We start from the raw sequence: 10,910 nt of genomic DNA on the forward strand, positions 1-10,910 counted from the left end.
CAATAGTGTCTTCTACTGTCTAAAAAGAAAGGTTCCTTACAATGATCTCATACTAATGGAAGTTGTTTTTCTTATTTTCGGAGTTCGGTTGTTTGGACTTTTTCGCTTGTTCAATCATCATTTGTCTGCCTTGGAATTCTTGGCCATTGAACCCGATGGCCTTGTTCATCGATTCCAAAGTGGAAAATCTTATGAAGGCTATACCTCTTGATCCACGGTCTGACTAAGGGATTCTAACTTCTTCACAGTTTTGACAATTATCTTCGAAAAACTATCCAATCTCGTCTTCGGTCGTCTTGAATGATATGTTTTTGACGACTACCTCAAAAATGGTGGGTTATTCTTATTACATCTTGGGTTATTCTTTAGCTTCTTCATCGTTTCTCGATTTTATCCATTCGAGGGTAGACTCAAAAAAAATTATCCCCAAAAAACCCCAACCCCAACCCCTATTATTAATTAAAAAAGTATGAGTTGATAAGCTAATATCTTCAATAAATATTCAATGTATAAATTAAATGTTCATAAAGACTACAGAAATTTTATTAATAATTATTCTCTAGCCATTTTTTAACTGATGGTTTTTTTGGTTCTTCATACTCTTCAGACTCTTCTTTTTAGATTGTCTTTTTAATTGCAGCTTTTTTAACGACGACAACTTCTTCCGATTCAGATTCAGATTCTTCCTTGGTGACAACCTTCTTAACTGGAGTTGGTTTCTTTACAATTTTAGCTGGAGCTTTTTTAACCACTTCTTCAGACTCAGAATAAGTTTCTTCTTTAAGTTGTACTTTTTTGACTTGGGTAGGTTTTTTGGCTATTTTTTTGACTATCACTTCCTCTGAAGATGATTCAGTCTCTTGTTTAGGTTGGACTTTTTTAACAGGGGTTGCTTTTTTGACAGTCTTTTTGACTACGACTTCTTCGGACTCAGATTCAGTTTCTTCCTTGGCAATTTTTTGAACCTTTTTAACTGGAGTTGGTTTTTTGACTACTTTAGCTGGTGCCTTTTTGACTACAATTTCTTCTGACTCAGATTCAGTTTCCTCTTTAACTTTCTTTTGAACTTTTTTAATAGGAGTAGGCTATTTGATTACTTTAGTAGGAGCCTTTTTCACAACTTCTTCTGATTCTGATTCAGTTTCTTCTTTTGGTTGGACTTTTTTGACCGGAGTTGGCTTTTTAATCTATTTCGCAGGAGCCTTTTTCACAACTTCTTCTGATTCTGATTCAGTTTCTACTTTTTGTTGAACTTTCTTTACTGGAGTAGGTTTTTTTACTACTTTGGCAGGAGCCTTTTTAACAACTATTTCTTCGGACTCGGACTCAGTCTCTAAATTTTGAACCTTCTTAACAGGAGCAGTTTTTTTAACAGGTGCCTTTTTGGCAATTATTTCTTCTGATTCACTTTCGGTTTCTTGTTTGACTTAAACCTTTTTTTGCTATTTCTTTTTAGGCTATTATAACGGAGTGTCTTCTGAGCTAGTTTCTTCTACCTTTTTGGATTTTACTGGAGTCTTTTTTTGAACTTTGTTTTAAGTTTTGGTGGCCTTCTTAGTTATGATTTCTTCTTCGGAGGAACTTTCTTTGTGGACGATTTTCTTCTTTTTAGAGGTCTCAACCAAGGGAGTCTCATCTTCACTATCAATTTCTTTTTCCATGACTTTTTATTTTTTCTACACAACAGGAGCTTTTTGTACCTTCTTCTTAACGATGATTTCACTCTCAGAAGATGTATCTTCTTCAATCATTTTCTAAAGTTTCTTTGACTATTTAGTGGCCATTTTATAATAGATCTAAGAGATTATATATCAAAAAAATAAAAGAATTTTAACTTATAATCTATATCAAATCTTTTCCAAACATTGACCGATGCCAATAACTCCTGTTGTTCTTTCGTTTTGCAGAAAGCTTGTTTGGTCATAACCTGCGTCCAAAACTTTTTGTTGGAAGACGGCTTACAATGATTCTTATGACAACATTTGAGAAAATTTTGCTTGAAACTTGAGTACATTTTTTAATTTTTGGTAGAACTCGACAGTCCAGAGAGGAGAAGCTAAGTGTTCGTTGAGATCTGTGATATCAATGATGATTCCGTCGAATTTGAAACCTTCTTGCTCCATTTGAGCAACGTGGTTGTAGCCGTCTTAGAAGACGAATTTTAATTACCCGTTTTTTAAAGCCTTTTTAACATGTTCGTCCTCAAAGTATTCCATCGAAACTTCAACGACTCTCTTGTCGATTTCGCAAACCGTTACGTTTTTTACTTAGTACTCTTGGCATATGAGACTGGCAGTTCTCAAGTCGCCTCCTCCGATGATTAGGACATTTTCATATTGCTAATCTTTTTTTAAGACTTAGGACACAATTTTTTAGTTATAGGGGTCCTAAGGAATGTCGATATTGCCATTTACTTGCAAGACGTTGTCTAATATCATAATTCTTTTTCCGGTGCTTAAGTTTTAGTATATCTTTATCTTTTGGTATTCAGTGTGTTCGTTAAAAATTAACTAGTAACCTTGATAAATTTCCATAGTCTTTTCGTTTTCAGAGTAAAACTAGATGGCCCAGCCACGAGGCAAAAAGATTTACGATTTGCATTGTTTATAACCGAGCTCATTACATAGTCCCTCCTCGACTATTTGCAAGTTTTTCCAAGAATTTTGACCACAGTTATAAAAGTCCATAGCAATGATTCTTAAGTTCCTGTCGTAATGGACTGACAAATGAGATTCACTAAGGACGTACAAGAGTGAGAAGGAGTCATTTTCGTAAGTATGATTTTGCATAGAGCAAATGGTGCAATCTGTCTAAGAGAGTACTTAAGGAATTAGTCTTTTAAATTGCTGCAAGGTGACGTCTTACTCTACAAATTCCAACATTAAGTGAGATCCCATATGTTGTAGTTCCTATAAATAGACAAACACATACCATCTAAAAATCGCTTATAATTCTTATGATTATAAAGGGTAGTTTGATAAAAATTTGAAATATATATAATCGCAAGACGAAGGTTCAAGAAAATATATAATTCATTATAGGATAACCTGACTAAAGTATGGCCACATAAATACTTTTTAAGGACAAATAGAATATAATTCGTCCTTTTCGCTGTCATAGTGTAAATATTCCAAATTTAAACTGTGATTCGTCTTCAAGTCTTTAACCAGAGTTACATTTTCCTATATTTGTAATAACCGAATACTGTTATTCTCTATAGCAATAAATTTACTCTAATGTTGAAAAGTAAAAGGCTAAGTGAATTTAATATCGCTTTCAAGCTTTCTAACAAACTAATTCTAGATTTCTATTTGATATATACAAGTTTCTTAGGAGTTGAAAACTAATGTTATAAAATTACCTACAATTTGCGCGAAAAAGTAGCCTTCATTAACCAATATCTTTAGCCTTTTCTTGAAATAGTTTTCTACATTCATTTTTCCATCAACAGCCACTGAAAATATGGATAAGAGTCCACTTTATGACAAAATAAATAATTTCAGTCCATCTATTTAGTAAACGAATTGGAATATTTTGATTTAATGTTCTTGAAGAACAAGCAATTATTTAACCTTGTCCTAATATACATGTAGACCATCCATAGCGAGAATTATTAGCTACTCTTTAAAGTACCCAATCTTGATTACATAACCTTGATTCAGCTGTTCTAAAAATTAGAATTTGTTTAGTTAGTCAATTTTATACAAGTGAACTTACTTGTTGGACAAAATAGCAAGTTTCTGATTTTTGAAGTCAAATGCTATATCATTATTACTATTTATTTTACTTTTCAATTCCAAAACTTAGTATACTTATTAGTTCCTCAGGTCTTGCAGCTTTAGGTAAAATTGGTCTTTCATTTGCAATTAGTAGAAAATAACTTTATCGATTACCGTTAAGTCTATTAGATTTTTATTTTCGAAAAATTACTCGTATGATTCAGTTTTTTTATTATCTTCTTATAATTGTTTTAATTGGATCTCTTACTATTAAATTATTTCAACTTCAAAGTCTTTTTCTTACTTTAGGTTTTGGTTGATTACTATCAAATTGTCTATGTGGTATTTGTTTTGACTCACAATTTGCTGGTTTTTGATGATCTTGCAAAGTTTATCATTAGTTTATTGATATTTTTCCCAATCTTTGTTTGGCTATTTTAGGTTTTCCAATTCTTTTCTGAAATAGTTTGCTTATAATTGGAGTTTGTAAAGAGTAGTGAATTGGTCCTAAAAAGGCAGTGACTGTTTGATATAATTGGTATTTAGGTCAGCTTCCAAGTACTAGTCGTCGTAATTCATTTTGATTTTTGACTGATTAATTATAATCTCTATAACAATTAACAAGTACCAATATAAGTTGAGTTCTATATTACAGAAATAATCAAACCTTTATTTTCTTGAACCAAATTATTGTAAAAGGATTTAATGTTTTACATTATGCTTATTCAATTAAGCTCTTTTAAGTTTGTTGATTTTTGCAATTTCAGCTTTATTCATTTTACATTTGGCTGATTATATTATAACTTCTAATGACTTCAACTAACATTTAAAACTAAGAATTGCAAGAGCAAATACTAAAGGAAAATCATGAAAATTCACCGATGCAGAAAAAATACAATGCCGCCTCTAAGATACAAAAAACTTGGAGGGCTCACACTAACAAAAAGATTTACAAATACTACAAAGACATTATCAATTTTAGATGTAAAGGGAACCCCGCAAGACTGCTCAAAGCAATAAATCCTTTAGAAGCTTAACTACTAGAAACATGTTCTAATGTTCATTTGAGGTTTAGATTGGGAGGTGAGAACTTCCCACCTAACATTTACTACAAAATCTTTTCTCATGGAGGTATTTGCGATGTAAACAGTTTCGCACCTAGAGACTATTCAGTCATCAAAAGAGAAGAAGAAATCGACGACCTCCAAAGGTAGGAATATTTACAGAATAAACAAAACTACTAAAAAGAAGGTTGGTATTTAAGATAAGACTAAAATGGGTGAAGGCCCATTTCTCATAAGGTGCTCAACAAGACTGACTATGTGGAGCTCTTTTCTGCGAATAAAATCAGATATTTTCATTTTAAGAAAGACAAAAGAGACGAAAAAACTCAAAAAAAGCAAAGACTTAACAAGCTAAGATGGCTTCAAAATATATATTAGAAAAATAAACTCGAAGAAGCCAAACTTCAAAAAATCAGCGAGAATTCGGAGGAAGAAATGGAAGACTAAGAATTAAAAGATTTGCTAGAGAAGCAATACAATCCTTTAAAGGAGTAGCATTTTGTAGAGATGGATGATGAAGACTTTGACAAAGAGGTCAAAGATCTTGTCTAGTGGAGCGAGAACTTAGACTACGACGAATATGTCAAAAATTGGTTCTAGTTGTCTACCTCTAACGCTTCTGAGTACTTCGTGCTAAACTAGTAATCGAAAAATTGATTAAAAAGTTATCTATTTTATGGTTTTTCCTTCTAAACGGTACGCATTTAGTGGATTCAGAATATAAAATAGCCCAGCAAGGTAATCCTCAAACCGGTTTAGGTGTGAGATGTGCATTTCCAATTATACACTATTAGGAAGTGCTTGTTTTCTGCAATGTACGCCAGTATATATTTCAATACCTCGTACTACATCTAACTCTTTTGCATTTTAAGAGGATAAAGAGTTGAAAATTGACAGTTTTTAATTTTATGGGTATATTTTTATAATGATAACTTAAGAATTTCTCGAAATGGTCAAATACAACACCAAGAAACTAGATAGACTGTCAAATATTTTGGACAAAATAACAAAAGCTAAGTAGAAATCAGTAGATCTTGAAGATGAATTGACAAAATACTTGCAAAAAATCGTAACAATCAAAAATCAGGATCCGGAAAATATAATTGTCTTGTAATTCGTGCGAAAATTTTCAAATATTATCAACAACCATCAGGAAATTGATTTTCAATTGAAGAGTCTAGGAAAATCGATAACTCTTTTGAAAATATTATTGAACTAGATTAATTAGTTAATCAAGAAGTACAATAAATCAAAATCGGATAAAGACAAAGAGGTTCTAAGTCGATACGTATTTTAGTTTCTGTATGAACGTGATATCGAAATAAATCTGCTCTTTTAGCACCTGACTAATATCCAAATGATATAAAGCTCGTATACAATAACCGAGTTATCATAACTGAATTTTCAAGAGGAGTGTTCAATCAAACTACAATCCAATTAAACCAAAGAACTCGCCAAAATATTTACTAAAATTTGAAAACAATAGAAACAGTATATAAATTTCCAGGGCCTGTTCATTCAGCTTTTGAAAGAACTATAAGACAAAGAGCTTTCACAAAAGGAGCGTAGTAATAAGATGTTCAAAAACAAAAATTTTAAACCTACTTACATATACAGTGTATATGAGAACTACATAAAATTTAATCAGAAGAAAATCTTAGCTTCTTAAGACAATAACCAAATTGTTTTTGAAACGATTTTGAAAAATTTAGATAAGCCTTTAAAAGAAACTGGCAAAAACTTGTATAGCTAAACATTTTAATCGCTAAGATCTATGGACAAATTTGAAAATCAAAAAGTACTATATAAAACCTTGTAGCTTGTAACTATGCTGTATTTGTAAAACAATTTCGAATCCTTAAAATTCGATACCATTTGCGCTGAGGAAATTCATTAAGTTGTTCAAAGACAAAACTACAACCAGACATTAAACGAATATCACATCCAGCAATTTCTATCTCTGTATAAACTATGAATCAAGAAAACTTTTTATTGTATTCTCTTGGGTCTGGAAACTCCACTTCTAAAGATCTCTTGAACAAGTACTAGGCCAGCTGGTCAACTGGATCTTTGCTTATTTTGTTTGTTATTTCAATTAATCCATCAGTCAAAAATGGTACTACGTTGTCTTTCAAATATTCGGCTAGAGGCTTAGATTTTTAAGCCAATATATCACGTTCGTGGTTTTTAAGCACTTAGTCCTTTATTTTTCCTTCTTCTTCTTGTAGAAGTCTGGATTCGACTTCCCTCTAATCCCTGATTTGTTACAAATCTTTTAGTTTTTCTTTTTGTTCTAGGATTATTGCTTCCACTTCTTGTTGCCTTTTAGACTCAAATTCTTATTCATTGTCAATGTAATTATTGAATTTACCATACTATTATAAATCTATATTTACCCTCTATATGAATGAGTTTAAAGAATCGATGTGATCATCAGATAGCTCAACTTTGACCTTAAGAATATCAACTTTTTGTTCTTCATAAAAGTCTTCTAACACATAATCGTGATCTTGGTTGATTTCACGATAAATCTTGAGTCTTCTATTCATGGATTTCTAGTCCCACCTAGTATTTTGTTCTTCCTACAAATTTTTGATTTTTTGGATCAAATATTGATCGCTAGCTTACAAAATAATGACGCTTTTAGGAACTATATTATCATTGACTGTAGGCTCCTGAGGTTCGTCAGGATTTTCTTCCTCTACGACGTTCATGAAAATCATTTTAGCCTGGTTGTATGTTTTGGGGTAGCCGTCTAAAATATAGCCTCTGTTAATACAATCGTTTTAGTTTAATCGGTATTTGTAACATTGTGCAACCAATTCGTCAGGTATTCTCGGAACAATTGAATCTTAATCCACGACAAATTCAACTCCATCGTCTTTGTGGATCGCGTCGTGCTGTTCTTATAATTCCGCAATTATTTTCTCCTTGGATTCTTCTTAAGCTTTCTTTACTTCTTAACCTAATTCAGTTTCTAGATTTGCGACCTCATCAATTACATCTTTTATTTTTATCACCGGTATGTTATATCTTTTGCACAAAATTTCGCTATAATAAGTTTTACCACTGCCAGGTGGTCCTTGAATAGCTATTCTATTTGCCTTCAATACATTGAAATTGTTGAACTCTACGTACAATTTCTATATATTATCGATGATTCCGTCTTTTGAATGCCAATTGAATTCAAACAATGGAATCGGGTTGTCTTCGTTTTGTTCAATTTGTTCGTTTGCTTCTAAAAATTCGTTGAAAACTGTTGTTGGCCTTAGTTTCAGATTCAAAGTAAACTTGTCATAATTGGCGTTTTTAGAAAGGTTTTCGACATCCTGTTCTTTTCGATCGACATGTTAAGTTTACTTTGTACCGACTCCTGACGAAATTGCCTAAATAATTTACTTTTGAGTACATTTCTTGCTATGATCGATGGCGAAAATGTACTTTTAAGTCGGGGTTTTTTCAATTACTTTGTTCACGAATGTAGCCAAGTCTACGAAATGGATGGTTGGAATGTTGTTATATCCATTGTGGTAAATCGTTAGATAGGGAGGATCTTATAGCCAGCTTTGTCTGAAAAGTTCATAAAATGTGTCTTCGCCGTTACCATACTGAATTCCACTACATAAAACGTAAGGTTTGACCTAAGGGTGGTTTATACTGAGACATTGAGTTTCGATGGATTTGTAGAGTTCATATTTGGGACTAGGTTTTCTTTGAGTGTAGTCTTTTTCAGTGAATTTGAGGTATTTTACTTTAACTTCCGGCTCCTCCTCGTACTCACCAGGTTAGAAATCTTCCTCGTCCTTGTGTAACTCCATTTACTGTTCTTTCCAAATACGTTCTTTTTCTTTAAGTTCGGCCTCTCTAGTCTCTGCCATTTCACGTTCTTAATCCTCATCAATTTCAAAGTCTTCGATTCCCTCCTCAGTTACTTCTTCGTTCTCATTGAATATCCTAGGTTTAGTATTCGACCAAACCATAACGCTTGATATTAGAACTAACGTTTTGTTCTCCTTAAATTTGCCCATTTTCAATGTTTTGATAGTGAATTCAATGTCTTTGGGGTTGCAGTGGTGTAAATCGAAAATGATGTAGTCACTGTCCAAAATTATTTATTGAAAAAGTAGTACCTTCTCAGTGTCTACAACTCTAAAAACGTTTTCTGGTACAGAGACTTTAGATTACTTTTCCGTTTTGATTCCTGAAATATGCTATAAATACCCAAAATGAACAAGTTTTCTATGTTCTTTTCGTACTATTTCTTGAGCTGATTGACAATGCAATGACCAATTTGTGTGTTGACGCAAGCAATAAGATACCTTTTTTGGGCTTTATTTGCCACTCTTTTAGTAGTTTCCATTTGTATAACCGATAAAAATATATAATCACTTGTTCTTTTTCTTTTTTGGACAAATTAAACAGCAACAGCAACAAATCTGAGTAATTGTTGACAAACATGACTTAACAAGCTGAAAATATCATTTTTCATCGAGCATTTGATTAATCAAGAAGTACTTTTGTTTGAGTTTCTAATAAGCTTTCTTAAGTAAAGCTATTTATCAAAGAGAAAGGCGATTGATTCTTGATTGTTAGAATTTAACTAAGAGAGTCTGCACCTCAGTTTGTTAACTATTTTCACTATCTTCTGTTGAATCGTTTAATTTGATTCTTTTCTCTGTAATTTTACCGCGTATGTAAGGTATTTTCTTGGATATCAATATTAACTTCTTCATCAAATATTTAGAACAACTACTTCTTTTAATTATATCGAACAAGGATTTGTTTATCTTTGAGCTGTCAATTTACAAATCAAACTTATCATGACTGTTAGTTTGCCTAGCCATTTGTTTGACAGTGTCATCAATTAAGTAAGATTTCTTTTATTTGCTTAGTTTTATCTTATTTTGCGTTTCTTTTAACGATCTTTAGATTTCGCTATTTTCCGAGTCAATCACCAAGGCAGCCTTGAAAAAACTTTTGGCATCTTTATATTCCTTCTGTTACTAATAACATTTACCGATCCAGTACAGTGCTTTACTATTCGTGGGGTCAATCTTCAAAGTCTCTTCGAAGTAATACAACGCCTCAGTATAAGTTTCCAACTTATAATGACACTGCCCCAAGTTGTAAAAGCTCTTGAGCTAGATGTCTTCTATCATTTGATATATTTCGTCTTAACTTAATAAACCCATCTCCATTATTGATGCGAAACTCATTTGAGCCTTTGGTTATAATAAAATACCATTAAATAATGCTATATTGCTTGCTTATAATTTTTTTTATTGTATAGTTGGTTGCCCTTTTTCTTCTCCTCGTAAGGTATTTCTCTATCTTTAAGTCCTTAGTACTCGTTCTCTTTGAATAAGACGAAGTCATACTGATCTAGAATCAGATCCATGCTTTCCATGTCCTGATCTTGCATGAAATCGAATATTTAAAGATTATAGAATCAAATATTTACGTAATTGAAGGCTTTTTAGAAAACCAATTTCTCGTACTCAGAGTCTTCTTTCATTAGTTCTTCCTCCTTTATCCATTCCACTCGGAACCCTGCCAATTCTAACTCCTGCCTAAACTGCATATGGAAACCTAACATTCAGTAGAATTTTTGTTCGTTTTTCGTCAGTATAAATTTAGTACCCGAGCTGAATATTTTTCGGTTATTTTGTAACTGCTGAATAATTGAGTAGTTTTAATATTACTGCATCGAGCCGAAAATGTTTATCAAGTCGTCGAGAGGTATGAAGTATTCCGCCTTGTCGAACGTTTGTTGAGGCGTTACAAGATAAGGGGTCAGTAAAATGACATTGTCGAAATGCTTTTATTTTAGAATTTCTAACGCTCCAATAGAACCAGTACCCTAAGCAAGTAAAGTAAGAGTTTTGAATTTATAAACGGATTCGAATTGTTTGATTATTTTGAAAATTTCTGATTAGTATTGTTATTCTTTTGAATCTCTGGTGTTGTTTACGTCCATGTAAAAATATTTAGACCCAGAGAAAGAAATTATTATCGCGTTTAGATTTGAGTTTATTATAGAAAGATCGTAATAGGTGTTGTAATAATTGAAATTTCTACCATAGTCTGCGAAAAGTATAACAAGATTGAGGTCTTTATTAGCTTAATA

At 32.3% G+C, this 10,910-nt stretch overlaps 1 protein-coding gene and 1 pseudogene across 1 annotated transcript; both read right to left on the bottom strand.

The window, feature by feature from the left end:
- Positions 1-617: 617 nt before the first annotated feature.
- Positions 618-1,751, bottom strand: LOC137636772 (nucleolar protein dao-5-like). The gene is made up of 3 exons (XM_068369145.1): positions 1,701-1,751; positions 1,212-1,379; positions 618-1,085 (listed from the first exon to the last, which is right to left on the bottom strand). Exons 1-3 carry the CDS (start codon positions 1,749-1,751, stop codon positions 618-620), a joined length of 687 nt encoding a protein of 228 aa, XP_068225246.1.
- Positions 1,752-7,182: 5,431 nt separating this feature from the next.
- Positions 7,183-8,681, bottom strand: LOC137636773 (adenylate kinase 7-like; annotated as a pseudogene).
- Between the last annotated feature and the right edge of the window lie 2,229 nt (positions 8,682-10,910).

Source organism: Palaemon carinicauda, unplaced genomic scaffold (genome assembly GCF_036898095.1).
Source record: "Palaemon carinicauda isolate YSFRI2023 unplaced genomic scaffold, ASM3689809v2 scaffold3859, whole genome shotgun sequence".
Lineage (NCBI taxonomy): Eukaryota > Metazoa > Arthropoda > Malacostraca > Decapoda > Palaemonidae > Palaemon > Palaemon carinicauda.

Bases quoted from the DNA above. Each gene is read 5' to 3' on its own strand.
- LOC137636772 (XM_068369145.1), bottom strand. From the start codon at position 1,751: ATGATTGAAGAAGATACATCTTCTGAGAGTGAAATCATCGTTAAGAAG. The intron at 1,380-1,700 runs GTACAAAAAGCT...ATTGCCAAAAAG, and splicing joins AAATCATCGTTAAGAAGAAG to GCACCTGTTAAAAAAACTGC. The intron at 1,086-1,211 runs GTGAAAAAGGCT...GTAATCAAATAG, and splicing joins AATCAGAATCAGAAGAAGTT to CCTACTCCTATTAAAAAAGT.